The 19,278-nt window shown below is 35.5% G+C and overlaps 1 protein-coding gene across 6 annotated transcripts in view; it reads left to right on the forward strand.

Moving 5' to 3' along the window:
• Positions 1–19,278, forward strand: part of FMN1 (formin 1) — a 189,289-nt gene that overhangs the window by 125,973 nt on the left and 44,038 nt on the right. For all 6 annotated transcript variants that reach the window (XM_062619315.1, XM_062619314.1, XM_062619317.1 and 3 more), the window contains 4 exons: positions 5,755–5,884; positions 7,345–7,491; positions 11,006–11,065; positions 13,108–13,228. In XM_062619315.1, coding sequence (XP_062475299.1) covers positions 5,755–5,884; positions 7,345–7,491; positions 11,006–11,065; positions 13,108–13,228 — 458 coding nt within the window. The remainder of the gene's footprint in view (positions 1–5,754; positions 5,885–7,344; positions 7,492–11,005; positions 11,066–13,107; positions 13,229–19,278) is intronic.

A 19,278-nucleotide genomic window follows, 5' to 3' on the forward strand; every position in this document is an offset into this window, starting at 1 on the left:
ACTACAGCTTCGACCACCAAAACTGATAAATTATGTAGCCTTGAGTCAAAAAAATTCTGTTCCCATTCTCACATTTATAAAAGTCTTATCCTTCCCTTACAGCTTTTAGGGCTAAATTAACATGTCATAAAGCAGGGCCAGATTAATTTTGGTTGTTGATTATTTGAAACAGCTCCATGCACAGAGGGGTTTGGTGGGTTCTGTGGCAAAGACACAATGTACACTTTGGTCATGCTAATTGAAGACCTACAAGGCTGATTCCACAGTTCATCTCCTGTAACTGTTCTGGGCACTGACAACTGTTAGGATGAAAAACTTCTTAAGTATTACCCCTTCCGTTGTAATAAACCTTAGAATAATGTGAAAATCACAAGAACCCATAAGCAGAATTGTAATCCTGAATTTTATTTTAGTGTATTAATTTGATATCAGATTTTGGCCTGCTGGTGGTGTTTGTCTTCTGCTACTTTGCTAAATTTCTCTTTGTACTTCCATAATTTTTTTCTAATCACAGTGCAGTTTCCTGCCTCTCTGTCATCTTGCTTCTTGCTCTTTTCAGTTGTTGGCTTTTATGCTGTCTTTGCCGTAAGAAGGGGTAGGGCGAGGAAGAACTGAAGTAGCAGAGATAGTATGTGACTGGTCGATGTCAGAAGTATTGACTTTTCATACCTTTTTTCCCCCATTAAAATGTTAGTGGTGAAAAGCACATTCTTTTTTCTCTTTCTCCTAATACAAATCAGCTAAATACTCATTTGTGACTGTCCACTGGGGAATAGGTTAATTTTGGAGAGTGGCCTATCATACTTGATTGAATGGCTATCATTCTTAAGTAAGATTTAGAGGACAAATAGCTGTAAAGTGTATATACTAGCTTGTTCTTGCATCCTGTATCCATGGCTTTCATTGCATTGTCTTGGGGCATGAAAATACATTGTGTGACTAGTTAGTGTTTTACAGAGCTTGAATCTTTGGCAGTCTGTTTGCTGTATGTCTCAATGAAACAAATATTAACGCATTTTTTTGTTCTAGAGAATACAAATCTTGTAGAACTACAGATTTACAAAAGGTTGTCTGTTTTTATAAATTTCAGTGAGTAAATGTTAATCTTAAACACGAAGTTGGATTTACGCTATCATTGTTCCATAATTAAAAGTATTGTAAATATAGCAGTTATGCCTGATCATTCAGAGTCAAATACTGCTGTCAAAGACAAAAGACTACTGGAAATACTAGCAATAGGCAGTCATGTAATGAGTTCATTGACATGAATTCACTGAAGTCTAAAGGAAACATTTGCCATTTTTAAATGCTTGGATTACAAGACAAGTAGAAAGATTTATTGGTATCACTGATGCTGTCCTGCACATGTGATTTTGATTTGTTTCACTGGCATGTTAAATTTGCTATTGTTGGCACAAGTAGTAATTATGACAGCAACATGACAATACCCCCCTAAATTATGCTTTATGATAATAGTTGTTAAAATGCTAATGTTCATTATCATGATAAACATTTATATGCACAATTGACCACAATTTGGGAGTTTGCTAGCAGGATACAGATGCTTTAGCTAGTTTCCAGGAGGACCCTTTTAGTTGTAATATAAACTCTTTGAAGTCCTCTCTGCTGTTAAAGAAATACAAATGAAGGAAGTAGCAGCAAAATATGGTATTGAGCTTTCCTGGTTTGTATGTATTATACATATATGTTTGAATTCAGGAATTAGTGTGCTATTGATAATTGCTGTCCAAGTAGTGCCATTTGCTTTCTTTGAAGACTTCTTTCCTTTTACTTCAGTTTAAATTTTACTGGCTTACTTAGAAACTTGCAGAATTAGATATGCCTTTCCCCCCAGAAAAAAATTTACAAGTTTTATATTCTTAAAATGTGCGTAAATGTGAACTGATAAATAGTTTGCCTCCAGAGAGTAAGCTTTCCTTGCCTATCTTCAGGAAGAATGTTCTGTTACACTAACAACATGGTAATATGCCTGGCTTGAAAGTACCCTTAAGTCCTTTACTACAGGATTCTGGTAGGATAGAAGAGTTCTCAAGTAAAGGCTTTTTTTTTTTTTTATTACAGTTTCTGCAGGAGAGGAGTAAAATGGACCTCACAATGATGAACAGCAAATTCTGTTACTTTAGGCCATAAGAAGTGTAGCAGCAAGAAACCTCTCAAAAAGCCATGTCACAGTCATGCTTACTTTAAGTCAAAATAATACTTTTCTCAGATTAAAATTGCAAAAAATGGCTGAAGTAAAATTGACGGTTTCTCTCCACCTGAACTGATGGTTTATCTTTGATAAACCACCAGTTTTTAGTCTTGGAAGGCAGATGCAGGGACTGTGAGAATGAAGACCTTACGCCCACTGTAGGAGAGGATCTGGTTCGAGACCATCTTAAGAACCTGAACGTGCACAAGTCCAAGGGACCTGATGAAATCCATCTGCGGGTCCTGAAGGAGCTGGCAAATGAATTTGCTAAGCCACTGTCCATCATATTTGAGAAATCATGGCAGTCAGGTGAAGTTCCCAATGACTGGAAAAAGGGAAATATAACCCCCATTTTCAAGAAGGGGAAAATGGATGACCCAGGGAATTACTGACCAGTCAGTCTCACCTCCGTGCCTGGCAAAATCTTGGAGCAGATTCTCCTGGAAGGCATGCTAAGGCACATGAAAAACAACAAGGTGCTTGGTGACAGCCAGCATGGCTTCACTAAGGGGAAATCCTTTCTGACCAATTTGGTGGCCTTCTGTGATGGGGCTACGGAACTGATGGACAGGGGTAGAGCAGCTGATGTCATCTACCTGGACTTGTGCAAAGCATTCAACACTGTCCCACATGACATCCTTGTCTCTAAATTGGAGAGACATCAATTTGATAGGTGGACCACTGGGTGGATAAAGAACTGGCTGGATGGCCGCACACAAAGAGATGTGGTCAATGGCTCAATGTCCAGTTGGCAACCAGTAACGAGTGGTGTCTCTCAGGGATCGGTGTTGGGACCAGTTTAGTTCGGTGTCTTTGTTGGTGACATGGACAATGGGATTGAGTGCGCCTTCAGCAAGTTTGCCAATGACACCAAGCTGTGTGGTTCGGTTGATAGCTTGGAGGGAAGGAATGCCATCCAGAGGGACCTTGACACGCTTGTGAGGTGGGCTGCTGCCAACCTCATGAGGTTTAACCATGCCAAGTGCAAGGTCCTACACCTGGGTGGGAGCAATCCCAGGCACAGCTACAGGTTAGGCAGAGAAGAAATTCAGAGCAGCCCTGCAGAGAAGGACTTGGGGGTGTTGGTCGATGAGAAAATGAACATGAGCTGGCAGTGTGTGCTGGCAGTCTAGAAGGCCAGCTGTATCCTGGGCTGCATCAAAAGGAGCGTGACCAGCAGGTCAAAGGAGATGATCCTGCCCCTCTACTCTGCTCTTGTGAGACCTCACCTGGAGTATTGTGTGCATTTCTGGTGTCCTCAACATAAAAAGGGCACGGAACTGTTGGAACAAGTCCAGAGGAGGGCCAGGATGATCAGGGGACTGGAGCACCTCCTGTATGAAGACAGCCAGAGAAAAGTGGGGCCGTTCATCCTGGAGAAGAGAAGGCTGCGTAGAGACCTCAATAGCAGCCTTCCAGTATCTGAAGGGGGCCTATAAGGGTGCTGAGGAGGGACTCTTCATTAGGGACTGTAGTGATAGGACAAGGGGTAACAGTTAAAGCTTAAATAGGGGAAGTTTACATTGGGTAAAGGAGGAAGTTCTTTCCTGTTAGGGTGGTGAGGCACTGGAATGGGTTGCCCAGAGAAGTTGTGAATGTTCCATCCTTGGCGGTGTTCAACGCTAGGCTGGACAAAGGCTTGGGTGGCATGGTTTAGTGTGAGGTGTCTCTGCCCATGGCAGGGGGTTGGAACCAAATGATCTTAAGTTCCTTTCCAACCCTAACTATTCTATAATTGCATGATTCTATAACTACAGATTCATGCCATGATTTTGTGTTTCATAACTACATTCATAATCACTAAGATTCCTTTTTTGATGGATTTCAATTATGAGAGTTCTGTCTAGATATTTACACTGAATACTTTGAATTCCAAAATCTGGAGATACTTTCTTTTTATGCTGATGCTCTTTTAACTCTTGACACAATTATGTTGTATTCCAAAATGACCAGCATGTAGAAAATGCTTGCCTTTTCAAAGGAAGAGAAGAATGTGTGTCATTTGGCTTTTTTAATTTAAACTTTTAAAATGTATGTATATTAGAACTTCAGTGAAATAGTTTGGGTTTTTCCTTCTTTTGTTTCTCTCACACAAAGTGCAAAGTATCCTTTTTTTTTTCTTTTTTTTTTTTTCCTGGCAATACCATTCATTCCCAATAGGAAGCATTTTTATTAATACCAGCTTGGCATTTCTTTTTTTCCCCACTGCTAAAGTGTAAAAGCCAAGCTGGGCCTCCCCAGTCCTTCTCTCACAATAGATTTTTACATCAGGGAAGAAAGAAAAAGAAGGGAAAAAATATATATGTTCCAATTATAACGTCGTATTTCACACCAGCCGCAAGTGGATTTTGCTGTTAATTTAGACAGCCATTATGTATTCAACAAAGCATTGCATGCAGGAGAAATTTATAAAGCAGATTTGAAGGTGATGATATTATCTATTATGAAAAAGAAATAATTTGGGGAAATCAGATGTATTGGTTTAAATAATTAAAATAAATTCGTTAAAAATGCAAGATAATAATGGTTTCCATAATTTCCCATGATGTAGAAAGATCTTTATGGCATTGTGTTATGGGGTATCTAGGGATATCTATAGACATGAGATTAGAAGAATGTTCTAAAGTGATACTGGAACAAAAGGCAGCTTGTTTCTGGATTTCAAGAAAGCATGTGTATCTCTGAAATCTTGACTCAAAACCCACGAAGCAAATCATGCAACATCTTTTATTATAAGAAATGCTAAAGCTTCTTTTATTATTTATTTTAAACTGAAGAAAAGTGCGGAATTACTCATGCCTTTGGGATGCTTTCATTTTGTCATATCCAAACTACAGTTGTTGAATATGCTTCTATTTGTCTATATTTACCAAAGAGTTAAAGGAAGAAGGCTGGAGCAGACTCACAAAGAAAGTGCATATATGAGGACAGATAAAGAACAAATAAAGAGTTAGTAACTATGCTGAACAGTGACTGAAAAGAGATATAATCTGCAAGTATTTTAGAGCTAAATATATGGCTAGGTGCATTACCATAAAACACGCTGCTATATAATTGGAAGCGTGGTGCAAATTAGTAAAAGAAAATTGAGGCTGAGCATCAGAAGAAATTTCTTGGCAGACATTTTATATTATGAAATAACATTGTAGGAATATATTGACTTCCGTATTGCTGGGCAAATTTTTAGGAGAAACAAAAACACGTGAGTGAAACATTAAAGAGTTAGTGTTTCTCTAGTTCTTTCCTTTTCCTTTTTTTTTTCTTTTCTTTTTAACCTATGATCTAGGTTTATGTTTCTTCTACTTATTACTCAGGGTTAATGTATTCGTGTGATAATGATTAATATCTTGCCTTTTTCTTGATATTAATAGGATTTCTTAACACATCGAGCATAAGGAATGTAAGAATCATAAATTCTGTCACATTTGATTTGAAGTAGGAAAACTTGCATGTATATTTCATTGTACTACAGCTTTGATCCATTATTGTACCCCACAGAAAAGAAATATAAAGATTCATTTATACTTTTGTTTTTCCTACAGGTTTTTATATGAGTTATCTCAGATCCCCAACTTCACAGAACGGGCCCAGTGTATTATCTTCCAGTCAGTTTTTTCTGAAGGGATTACATCAGTGCACCGGAAAGTTGATATCATAACTCGTGTTTCCAAGGTAAGTCATAATGAAAGCTAAATAAAAACAGAAACATACTTCTTTTTTAACATAAATCATGAACCTTAAGGCTGATTATTGGCTACTTAGGAAAATAAAAATATACTAAATTTCTTAGCTGCTTATGAGAACAAAAGGTAGAGGAAAGAAGGAAGATGAGTTCTGTGTGATACCCTATGATCTATGTAGGAAAACTGATTTTTATTCCAGTGGAAGATTTTTATTACTTTGCACTTTAAGTGGAGTAATAGATAATCTCCATTAAATAGAAATTAAATATAAGACTAGATTAGTACAGGGCCTTGTAAGCTTACTTTATTTTGCACATCACTGTTGATGCCATCCACAATAGATGTCTATCACGTTCATAAGCTTATTACATTGCCCTGGTATCTGTACATTTCTGTTATCCCTAATATAGTGGATTTTTTAGTAACTGACAAAGCTGTACCTAAGATTTCTATACTATGAATGATTAAAGACAAGATTTTTAAATTCTAACCAATAAACCATGAAAAGTAGAATGAGTTAGGAGTTCAAAGAGGACTTAAATAGTGACCTAAAGTATAGCATCCTGACTTTTTTTTTTTCCCTCAAAATTTGGAGCTAGCTTTTGCTGTTTGCCTTCACAAAGTGCCTGTGTTCTGCCTCTTTGGATTCCTTTGCATATTCTAGTGAAAATAGTTAATTAGTGTTTTCTTTAAAAAGGAGACATAAATAACGATTCAGTTTTGTATGAGGTAGGGGAAGTGGAATTGCTCTCAGTTTGCTTGTGAGGAGCTCACACTACAACTGATTTATCCAGTGTGTAGTATAAGGTGTACTCTAAGGCTGCATATTTAAGAATTAGGCCGGTGGCCTCAGGTTCTCAATTGACAAGATAGATGTCTTTATATGTAAAGTAAAATAATTTATTAGTTCTCCACTGTGTTTCTTTTCCATTTTGAGGTGCAATAATTTAGTCCTCACCCTCGTATGTCTGCATGGATCCAGACATGTGAATTTCCAGAGCACGAGGACCAATGGGAAGCAGACTGACTATGACAGTCTGAGTCTAACCTAGTGGCAGCAAAAATAGCACATCTCCATTTGACTGTGCAAACTCGTAGAATCATAGAATAGTGATAAACCATCATCAGTAAGATTTTTAAAGGCTACTAAGAATGCTTAGTAATCTTCAATTAATGTGTTTTTGTCATCTGCATAGTGTATGATACCATATAATTTGCTTCATATGGATTAAGTTAAAGACAGTGTCTTAGGCAGGTACAGTCTAATAAATGTTCCTCTTAAATGTTCGACTGTTGTTCCCGTTTTAGCTTCCTTTCCCTAGTGGAATAAAAACACACAAGAAACAAAACTTCTAGCAAAAATAAAGTAAAAAAAAAAAGCTTTTTTGTTATATTAGCAATTAGAATTTTTGTGCCAATAGCAGTTACCGACTAGTATCCTTTTTCCAGGCTTTGCTGAACATGACAAGCGTAAAGGAAATTTTAGGTTTGATTCTGGCTTTTGGAAATTATATGAATGGTGGGAATAGGACCCGAGGTCAAGCAGATGGATTTGGATTGGAAATACTCCCCAAACTAAAGGATGTCAAAAGCAGGGTAAGTGCTAATTTTCAATTAACAATATTTTTTTCTCAGGTGATGTTTTTGGTCCTTCATCTGTCAAAAGTTAGTATTTTCTTATTTTTTACCATTCTTGCTTGAAGGAACAAGGCACTTTGTACCATTTTCTTGATTTTTTTTTCACCCAACTTTTCACTTTCTTTTTCACATGTGCGTATTTCCATAATCTCCAATTTCTCCTATTCAGTACTACTAAGTCTTCTGTGAGGGCTCTCTCTTACTAGTAGGGATGTAATTACAGTAGGGTATAAAGAAGTGAGAGAGCACAGACTGCTGAAGTCTTCTCCAGTAAATGTGCCCATTCTTTTTTCTTGCTCTTAACATAGCTCTAGGTGAGTAAAAATATTTTTAAAATCAGGTTTAAAAGCAAAGTATCAGTGAAGGTTCAGTGTAACATGTACACTATGGAATTATACTTAAGGCATATAAATTTATAATATACAGGATTCTGATCCTCTTCAAAGAGGCACGTCAGACCCAGCAAGATATTTTCAGTCTTTTTTTTTTAATTAGCAGTTAAATGGATGTAGGGCATGAATTCTGAATGGCATGCACGAGAAAAATGCTCATAGATGGCAATAAATTGTTTTGTCAAAAATTGAGAGCTAGCACTCATGATTAGTCATGCTAGGATCAGAGTTAGTCTCAAACAAACTTTGGAAACCTTTTGAGAGGAGATTGCTTTGTTCCTTATTTCAGTAGGGCAGAGGAGGAGGTGTTAAATAATGTAGGCAATGGAAACACTGCTTAAAGTCATTCTTTGCCAGAGCATACATAGACACTACATGAATACATGAAGCAGCAATGAAGTGCTCTCTTGAATTACAGGAAATGTAGATTTTAAGCTTTTGTTCCCAGTTATGTTTCATGTATGTAAGAATGTATTCGTGTGCCAGCCAATGTCCGGAAATTAGGGAATCTAGGGAGTTTTTTATTTTATTTGTGAATGCAAACATTAATAATGTGTAAAAACACATTTAATGAATTGTTCAGTTAGCAACTGTATTAATGAAAGTTCTGTGAGTCCTTTGTCTCCTAAAGACATGAGGTGCTGGAGCATGTTCAAAGATCAATCAAGCTAGTGAAGGGTCTAGACAAAAAGTTTTACAAGAAGCAGCTGGGGGAACTGGGGTTGTTTGTCTTGGAGAAAAGGAGGCTCAGGGGAGGCCTTAGCATTCACTCTGTAACTACCTGAACATAAGCTGAAGTGAGAGGGCTGTCAAACTCTTTTTCCCAAGTAGCAAGTGATAGCACAACAGGTTTAGATTGGATATTAGGAAGAAAAATCTTTACTGAAAGGATTGTCAAGCATTGGAACAGGCTGCCCAGGGAAGTGGTTGAGTCACCATCCCTGGAGGTATTTAAAAGAGGTGGCACTTAGGGACATGATTTAGTGGTGTATTGGCAACGTTAGTTTAACAGTTAGGACTTGATAATCTTAAGGGTCTTTTCCATCCTAAATGATTTTATGATTCTATGTTTCTAATTCTAATTCAGACCACTTTTCTTCCAGTCCTACTCCATGGACAAGACTTGGTACAAGCTGCAGCTAAACTAGAACCAGGCCAAGTTTCCTTGTACTCAGGTATTCATTGGTTGGCCAGCTGCCATAAAGAAAAATGTATAACTACTGAGCTTGGCCTGGTTTTTCTCAGTAGAAGTGCTAATTTTAGTCTTGCTCTTGTATCTAACCATAAACTTGTAAGAATTTAATTATCTCTGTGACTTTCCAATTTGGCTGAATTTAGCCAGCGTGTTCCAAAATTATTAATTGTGAAAAGGAGTGACAGATATACAATATAATTGCATAAGACGTGTTCCTTAGCAAAACAAGCTATAAAAATGCAGTATTTACAATTCCCTGGTAGCCAAAATAAATATAGTTTTCATTTAGACTAGTCTCCAAAATGCATAAAAGCTTGAAGGGGCCAACTGCTACAGGCAGACATGAAACCTCAAAATTAATTGGTAGACCGTATTGCAAGGAAGAAGAATGCAGGGTCTTGTGTAATTGAACACTAAAGTATCCTTCCTGTGTTCCGTTATTCCTTTTTTTGGGAACTGCCAGAAAGAGTATTGCATCTAGGTAAGCTGAATTCCAGGAGCCAAGGTAAAGTGTCAATGTTAAATATCTCTTACTTACTATAAAAGTCATTTGTTGTAACATGAGCCTAGAAAGTTAGTTAATATAGATAGTTAAAATGTGTAGCTCACCACTTCAGAATCTCTGCGTTTCATCTTACACAAATATACTTTAAACCAAAGCAATAGGTTTGACAGTTTAGCAACAGATGTATTTCACTCTAAAGGGCAATTAATGTTCATAGAATCATAGAATAGTTAGAATTGGAAAGGACCTTAAGATCATCTAGTTCCACCCCCACTGCTATAGGCAGGGACGCCTCACCCTAGACCATGTCACCCAAGGTTCTGTCCAGCGTGGCCTTGAACACTGCTAGGGATGGAGCATTTACCACTTCATGATTCACCTCAGTTCCTTTTTGTTGCATGACCTGCATCAATGTCTTCCAAAACTGTTATACAAGCAGAGTGGCTTTGTCTGTATGACAGTGATGACTTGCTTTGTTAAGAATATTGCTGTTGTATGAAACTAATAAAATATAATGTGCTGCAGACTCTAACATAGGCGAGGCAGCTGTGTACAGGAAGTCAGACATTGTTCACATACAAATGTTTGTCCTGATATCTTCTAATATACAATATGAAAATACATCCAAAAAAACCTTCAAGGACATTCCAGATATAATTCCCTATGTTATGATTCTTTTACATTGCTGAACACTACCCTGTAACATGTAAGTCACAATTTTACACATTTCCTTTAGTTCATCTGGCCTATGCTCACACAACGACATAACAAAATAAAATGATGTTGTGTACAGTTGTTTTATATGCAAGACCACGGAAATTATGATTCCACAAAGTATTAAAATCCATATTTAGAAGGCAGAAGGGCATGAAATATACTTGTTAGGTACATGATGTCTGGTTTTATATTTGGAGTAAAATATGAAAAATATTTATGCCTCTTTCAGATCCTCATTGTAGATGAATTGAGACTAGAAAAATCAAGAAATTCAGTTCACCTGAATATATCTGGGGTGGCTGTAATATTTAGTTAATATTATATTAAAGAATAATGTTATTAGTTAATATTTTTAATGAAGTTAATATTATTATTAAGTAATGCCTTGTATTATTTAAAAAATATATGGGGACAGCTTCTCCCAGTGGGTGTTTTCTTAGAACCAAAAGAAGCTGTAGGTCCTATGCTCATACAATCAATCCCATGTTATGAAAGATTGATTTTTTTGGTCAATAATGCTAGGGCTGATGATGTTGTAAGTCCTATTTCTCATGGCAATATAAAATAATAATAGTAAATATTTATTTACAAATTGAGAAATTTTCATTCGTTTGAGCAGTGTTAATAACATACATTTTTAATAATACATTTTTTGTTTCCTAGGATAATGGTATTAATCTTGTGGATTATGTCGTCATATATTACCTACGCCACTGTGATAAGGTAAGAGATTCACTTACTGTATCAGTCTCTCCAAAATTAGATTTCTTTAAGATATTGTAAAAGGGTTTACATTAGCTTTTTAAAAATCTGTACATAGCAGCACTGACAGAAAAATAAAATCCATTTCTTTTGCTTTCATATAATGGATGTGGACCTCAGTAGGTCTGAAATTTGCTACAGGTTTTATGATAAGGCTTTGGAAAATGTTACAGTAATGGTTGAACTGGCAGTTGACTGTGACTGCAGCAAGACTGGGCAGGTGATCACTCCAGTCCTGTCTTCTTACATCCTGGTTACTCTAAAGTTGTAAATCCTGTTCTGATGTGGTAATAATGGAAGACAGAAGCATGATTTCTCTTCTCATGACAGAACATTTGGACAGGTTGGTATTCTAAGATAGATGAGTCAGCTCATGGGGATGAAGTTAGGGATTGAAAATATAGGAAGAGGTGTGGCTCCTGCTTTGAGTGTGTTATATTTATGAGGCTTTTTAATAGCTATCAGCAGCAGCCAAAGTATTTAAGTGGAAAATCTGAGCTATTGTCACTATTAATTTAAGTATGTAATTGCTTATTTTTGAACCGTTATCTAATCTTTGAATCTAAGACTAGTGTAATTTTTAACAGCCCTAGGTCTAGTCGAATGCAAATAGTTTTTTTCCTTTTTTGTTGTTGTTCTTTTCCTTTTTTTTTTTTTTTTTGGTGAAGACTGCCCATGGCAGGGGGATGGACTAGCTGGTCTTTAAAGGTCCCATTCCAACCCAAACCATTCTGTGATTCTATGATTTGTAATGCTGATGGGTCTGTATGTCAGAAGCCTGTGGAAGAGCTCCTTTGGCTGAGGTGTAGAAGAGATAAAAAATTGCAAGCTAGCATATATGTAGATCTGTACTTGTTTTCTTTCTCTTTTTTTTCTTTTTTCTTTTTTTTTTTTTTTTCTTTGGAGCAGGGAAATAAAGTGTCATTACTTTAACTGAAGTAACTGCCTCATAAAAAGCCTCATAACAAAAGCAGCTTTGTCTAACATTTAATGCTCTAAGTTTTTAGGGTATCGACATATGTATGCTGAACCTAATGTTTCTAATTCATTTATTTTAATATTTTTGCAAACTTTGTACTACAATGTAGTTTTACTTCAGGGAATTTTTTTAAAGCATTTTTCTTGGGAGGAAATGGAAACTGTGTAAATGTCATCAGTTCTACTTTTTTTCCCCAAAAAGTCTATATCTTTATAATAATAAAATTATTTTATTCCATGTTCACAAAACAATTAGTTTTCCAACCTATGACAGTTTATCTATTACGTTTATCACATGAAATCCATGCACAGGAGTATTTAAACTCACTAGTATACGTTTATACCCAGCAATGTTACATTAATATCATCGATATACTTAATTTCCACCGGAGATATTGCTTTGAACCTTGTAAGGTTTTTTATTTTGTTCTGTTTTACTCCTGATTTGTTTTTCTTACTGTGCTAAAAATAAGGTATATGTACTTATGAATTCCATACAGACATTAAACCATGGAATTTATTTAGCTGCATAAACCTTCAACTGTATATTCTTAAATGTATAAAATACTCCAGGCAATATATGAATATTGTTTTCCATATATGCTTATAAAGTGTGTGTGTATTTAATGAATCGTGAGAGAATAAAACCACAAACCTTTGGCATAAGATCACTTGTTGCGTTAAAATAGGCATTCATGTTATCTGTTTTTAAGAAACTTCTAATCCTTTATCTAAACCTCGATTAACATACAATGAACAGAAATTCGTTGTTGTGAATTGCGAGCTCAATGTTGTTTCATAGTTTAAATTGAGTAAAGTTTGCTTTACAACATCAAAAAGTAATTTTCAGCACTCAGAATGATCAGGATTTCATCTTGAATGTTGTTTTAGCATTAATTATTTTAAATATTTTATTTTGCAGTTTTATGATAGGGTTTCATACATGATGTTTTAAAAAAATAATTTATTTCACTTCAAATGCATTCAATTTTTATAGTGGCATTTTTGTTTGTTTGTTTGTTTAGGAAGCAGGAACAGACAAGAGTATTTTTCCTTTACCAGAACCACAGGATTTTTTCCAGGCCTCCCAAGTTAAATTTGAAGACCTAATAAAAGACTTAAGGAAACTGAAGAGAGATCTAGAAGGTAACTGGGAACTTTCACATTTTTTCTGCTAACAACAAAGTGCCGTTTAAAATGTGACCTTTACGAGGTTTTCTTATTGCTAATTAGGTTTATAGTGTTGATTCATTTAGAGTTTTTACACTGTGGCACAAATTACTCACATAAATTAGAAAAAAAAATCAAACTCACAACTTAATAAAAATGTAAGTAAAGGTACTGAATAGTAATTTTCCCTTTTGCAATCAAAAGGCCCCTAAAGAAATCTTTCTGAAATTTTCTTTAGTTATATGTGAATTTTCCTCTGGCGTCTCTAGAACTGTGTGTTTAACTGTAGATATCTGTTAGTTCCATAATATAAATACTTTCTTCAGTACTCGTATAACAGCAACTTAACAGCTACAAAAAAGAGTTGAATACTATTAATGTAGAAATAAAGCACAGCTTGCCAAGGGACAGCAAAGGGACATAGAAAGCTCCAGTTCAAAATATTTTCACCCTGAGACATAAAATAAACATTTTAAAATGTTTATTATAAAGAGGGGCTCAGAAACCCAACTCATCTATCAATCAAGGTACTGAGTAGAAATAAAATAGGAAGGGTTGCTCTCTAAGTATTCCAAGCAGTTTCATTTTTATTTTGTGCTTCATGTGACTTTCTAAAATCCAGCAAATGATGACTGACTATTTTGTGCCTGTCTTTATTGTTAAGGAAAAGCTGCTACTTATACTGAAGCAGTTTTGTGTGGAAAATGGAGTTTAGTAAGAGAATCTGCATGAAAGCCTGTAAAAACTTCTCCATTTATGTTTAAATCTCTGCATCAAAATGAAGAGTACTTTTAGAATCAGAGTTTAACAAGATTATTTTTAATTCTTTTCAATACAAGGCAGTGAAAACCGTTACAAAATAGTTTATCCTTACAGTTAGAAATTACTGGATTAGGTCACTGCCATCTTTAGGATAATTTCAGAGGTTAACAGTGGTAGGAAAGTATCAGTTGTTGTTTGTTCGACCCAGGCATAAGTAAGTGCTCTATCTCCTCTCATCGCCAGGCCCTGTAAACCTCTTGGCCTGCCCTCTTTTGGGCTAGTTTGTGCAGAAACATGATCTGTGTTTGATCTTGCACTTTTTCAGAATGTAGTTTTGCTGTCATGCATCTTAGTCTTGCAAGATTACACTGAGGCTGTGACATTCACATCATATTTGTTCTACACTGCAAAGACACAGACAGCAAGTAGGAAAAGCTAAATACTTTAACTCATAAAATAAAAACTGCAGCTTTCTTGCAAATGCTGATTTCTAATTCCTAAACCAAATTTTCTTAGATATTTATAGAAAATCTAGAAAAGTTATGTTAATGTTGTTTTCATAATTCTTCTTTGTAAAGATGTATTTGAAACCCGGCCAAACAAATTAGCATGTAAACTTAATGACAGCAAAGATTTGAAACAAAAAAGGTTGTGGAAATATTTTCAGAGGTTGGTATTTTATCACTCAGAAATATGCAGCCGAATTCTAACAAGCATTCCTGTGATTAGTTTCTCTTGTATTTAAACAAAGAAACAATCAGTCATATAAAAATGTTCAATTCCTTTCAAACATTGCCTTTCAAATTTTTTTCTTCAGATGATGCTGCAGTTTATTTTTAAATCAAAATTTTAATTGAAGAGGTTATAATTTTAACACGTACAACAAAGATTTGATGAGTCTCTGTAGTTTATTGTAGCCATTAAAAAGTTGTGGCTGCTGGCAGAATACCAGTGAAAGTCTAAAGCTGAAACAGATGTGAGTAGCAGAAACCAAGTCCCGAGAAGCGTCGGGCCCAGCTATCCAGACAGGCGCGGCCCTTCAGATGTAAATAATTTGAACAATATTAACTGCGGCTGCCTGTGTTACAGGGTACATTGGGTTTATGTCACAGTTTGGTTGAGTAAGGTTGTCTTAAGCAGATTACCTTGTTGCTTAAGTGGGATGAGACAAAGGTAATAAATGAAGGAGGCTTTTTCTTGTGTGCCATTAGGGAACAAAATAATGTTCCTGTTAATGAGGTTACTTTTTTTGCCTGAATATTTTTTTTAAAAAGATAAATATCACCTCTTGTGCCTGAAGTGGCAATTTTTATAGACACTTTTTGAAATAGTTGTAATTTAGTATTTAAAATTTTTTTTTCTATCTTACCGAGGCATTAATTTGTCTTTCTATCATGGGTATTAACATAGGAAAGATTGAGTTATCATGAGTGGCATGTCTTAATGGTGTAAACCTCTGGTTTGAAATACCTAGACACTGTGGAACCAAAAGTTCAAATCTAGATGGAGCACAAACCCTTTCATCCTTTTCAGATAAACAGATTGAGTTCCATACAATTTGCTATTTTGAAGTCTTTCAGATTAGAGTTTAAAGGGACAGACTAACTTTAGTCTAAAGGGATTAAAGTTTGGCTTAAAAATTCAATCAAATTTTTGGAAAACCTTAATCTTAGAGGTTTTTAACATATATTCCAGAACAAACTTTGTAATAATGAACATTTTTAAGTTAAAAATAATTATAAACAAAAATATGCATTCAATATAGACTTTTAAGGGGAAAGAAGTGCAAAAGAATGCAATATTAAATAGTGAGATGAAAGTTTTAGAGTGAAATCTGGTTCCACTTTAAGGTCACAGGAAAAAGAAATGTTTTCTGTAAGCTCACATTTTCACTCCAGGTCTGTATAGTCAGTGTATGTCCAAGGTTTTCAAATATTACGTAGTGAAATAAGCAGATACATTTATTGATTTAACAGGTTTTAGCTTTCTAGTTAATCCAGATGGAAAAAAAAAAAAGGTTTTGCTTTTTATCAATATTTTTAAACTGTAAAATATCCTATGCGTCGTCTAGGGCAATGTTTTCCACTTTTTCCTTTCCCTGTGACCAAACATGACTTACCTTCTAGTCTGGCCAATGCCACTTGATTGGTGTTCTTCTGGAATAAGAACAGAATGTTTGAAATGTGTAACTGTAAGAAGATTTTTAGAAAGAAAGTCTCAGTATGATAGACTTGTATAAGTTTTATCATGAAACTTTTATTAATCTCTGTCCAAAGTTGAACAATCTTAATTATTCAAAATTACTTACACTGTAGCTTGAGTCCATCTATCATACTCATTGCTCTTCTTTGCAATACAGTTCATAAAATTTTAAAATGATGTTTCGTTAGTAAAAAGGAAGAAATATTAGGTTCCTTTGATTCTATGATTCTGTGATGTACTGTAATGTTCATTATAACTTTTTGTATTCCTGACCTTAATAATATAATAACTGAAAGAGCAAAGATACTTACTGAATGTTTAAAAATGGAAACCAACATAGGTCCACTCTGAATGCTTTGAAGAGTAATACTTTTACTTCTCATAATGAATTAAATTTCCTATGAGATTGTAACATTTTGATCCCACTGAATATCCACATACCTTTTGCTTTTACCTTCTTTCATGGGCACCAGTAGAGATATTAGTCGCCGTTTTCATACCGATACTTTTTTCAGTACTGTATATACGTTTAAAATATTTACTAACTTAACTGAGTGTGTATGAATATGTAGGTGTTTACACACACACAAACATAACCAAAAGGAAATAATTTATTCTAAAATTCATGGATCTGCAACCTGTAATAATCAGTTTGATATCAGTACTCCAGGAGACATGGTTTCAAGCTGGGGGCCTCTTAACCAGTTGGCAGATCTGTATCTTGCATATGTTACCCTCAACTTTTCCATATTTAAGTAGTGTAACTTCATCAACACTTAAGCTTGTGTCAACTACATCTTGTAAAACTGTATAATCCTTACAAAAAGATTAAAAGGGAAGCAAGTAAAACTACGCTGAAAAAATGAGAAATGACAGTGTTAAATTGGCTGTTTTCACATTGTTTTTTATACGGAAGCATTCCAAGCATCTTAAAATTATAGAGAAATGCAGATTGATTGATTGGAAGGTACCTCGAGAAGTCCTGTGGTCCAAAGCCTTTGAGCAGGACTAACTTCATATTTAGATTAGGTTGTGCAGGGCATGAGCAGCTCAGTTTTGAATCTGAGGATGGAAATTCCAACACCTCCCTGCATACCTGTTCCAATGCTGAATCACTGAATATTTTTCCTTATCCCATGTGAGAATTTCCTGTGCTGCAGCTTGTGACTATTGCTCCTTTTTCTTTAAATGTAATTTCTAAGAAGGCTTCATCTTCTATATAGCTATTCATAAGATAGTTGAAACAAAAAACTAGATCCTCAGTTAGCTTTTTCGTCACCAGACTGTACATGCTTGGCTTCTTCTTCCTCTTCAAGTGCTTAATTTTATTTTCATTCTTGAATGGCATGACCACATATATTAGTTTACAGATATGAATATGTGTGTATATATATTCATATATGCATAATCTTTAACATAGAAACATAGATTTCATCGAAACAGATACCAACATCATTGCTAATTAATACTGTTTCTTAGTATGGCTGACTGCTCCACTTAGCTGACTGGAGCAGACTAAACTGCTGCATCTGCATTGCTCTCATTCAGTGCCTCTTCAGGGATCTCTTTATCACATTATATTCCAAAGTGGATAAGTATTACATAAATAAGACAAGAATGGAAGGGAATTTAGAAATGAGAAATGGTTGGAAATTGAAAAGGGTCAATAATTCTTGATTCTTGCAGCCACAGACACTGTAAATAGAACAATAGAATCACAAAATGGTTTGGATTGGAAATATTATCTAGTTCCAACCCCTCTGCCATGAGCAGGGACATCTTCCACTAGACCAAGTTGCTCCAAGCCCCGTCCAACCTGGCCTTGAACACTTCTAGGGATGGCGTAGCCACAGCTTCCCTGGTCAACCTGTTACAGTGTCTCAGCACCCTCACAGTAAACGTCTAATCTAAATCTACCCTCTTTCAGTTTAAAACTGTTCCACCTTGTCCTATCACTACATGCCCCTGTAAAAAGTCTCTGTTTGGCTTTGTGATAGGCCCCTTTTAGGTACTGGATACTGGGGGTTATGTTTCCCCTTTTCCAGTCAGCGTTAACCTCACTGCACTGCCACAACTTCTCGGGTCTGGATAGCAGTTTAACCACTCCATCTGCTAGTTCCCCTTCCTTCCATTGCAAGTCACCAGTCATAGGAGCCAATCCCACCATGTCTCTGTGGTGCCTATAAGATCATAGCCCTGCAGGTGTGCACACGTTTCTAACTCCTACTGTTTATTCCCCCTGCTACATGCATTTTCATAAAGGGATTTAAGTTGTTCCCCCAGTGAAGCTGACTTACTGGCTGACACGGCTGGGATTCCTTTAGAGACAAGGAAAAGGCAGCAAAAATTATAAATAATCAGTTCATGCTCATTTAAGAATGAAATTCTCTGATTTTCCATATTTAAATACTGAGCATTTGTTTTTGTAAAGAATTATAAGGGAATATGTTTACCAATTGGAAAATATACAAAAGCATAAAAGTTTAATCACTATTATTTACAAGAAGGTAATTTAGAATTGTTAAATGTATGTGTTCTCATCAGAGTCCTCAAACTGAGTTAACGATTTTTGCAACGATGTCCACTAATTAACTATAAACCATGTTTGCTCTAAAGATTGATCAGTGTTTTCATCTAATGAATTGAGAAATGTACAGCTTTTGTTGGATTTCTATGTAAGCAGAGGTGGAGAAATTAAGTGTATGAGTTCTTACTTATTCAGGTGGAATTATGTATTTGGTTCATGCATAATATGGCCCTAGATAAAATGTTTTATGGACAAGAGTTTTAGTATAATTATCAATAGGCAATTATTATGATGTTGAGAGGTTTTGTCTATTGTCTGATTTGCTTTATAGACAGTAATGTTACTGGATCATGAAAATTCTAAATGTTATATAATTTTGAGTTTTAAATTCCTAAATAATTTGTTTTATTGATAGACATTTTCAATGAAAGGTGACAGTTTATTCATTACAGGAGGACAGTATTATCCTGGATTCAGCTGTAGCAGTCATTTTTCTCCTTCTTGGTAGATGGTGGAGGGCTGTGTTTTTGATTTT

This window comes from Pezoporus occidentalis, unplaced genomic scaffold, assembly GCF_034315485.1.
Source record: "Pezoporus occidentalis ecotype Australia unplaced genomic scaffold, CSIRO_AGI_Poc_V1 ctg21, whole genome shotgun sequence".
Classification (NCBI taxonomy): domain Eukaryota; kingdom Metazoa; phylum Chordata; class Aves; order Psittaciformes; family Psittacidae; genus Pezoporus; species Pezoporus occidentalis.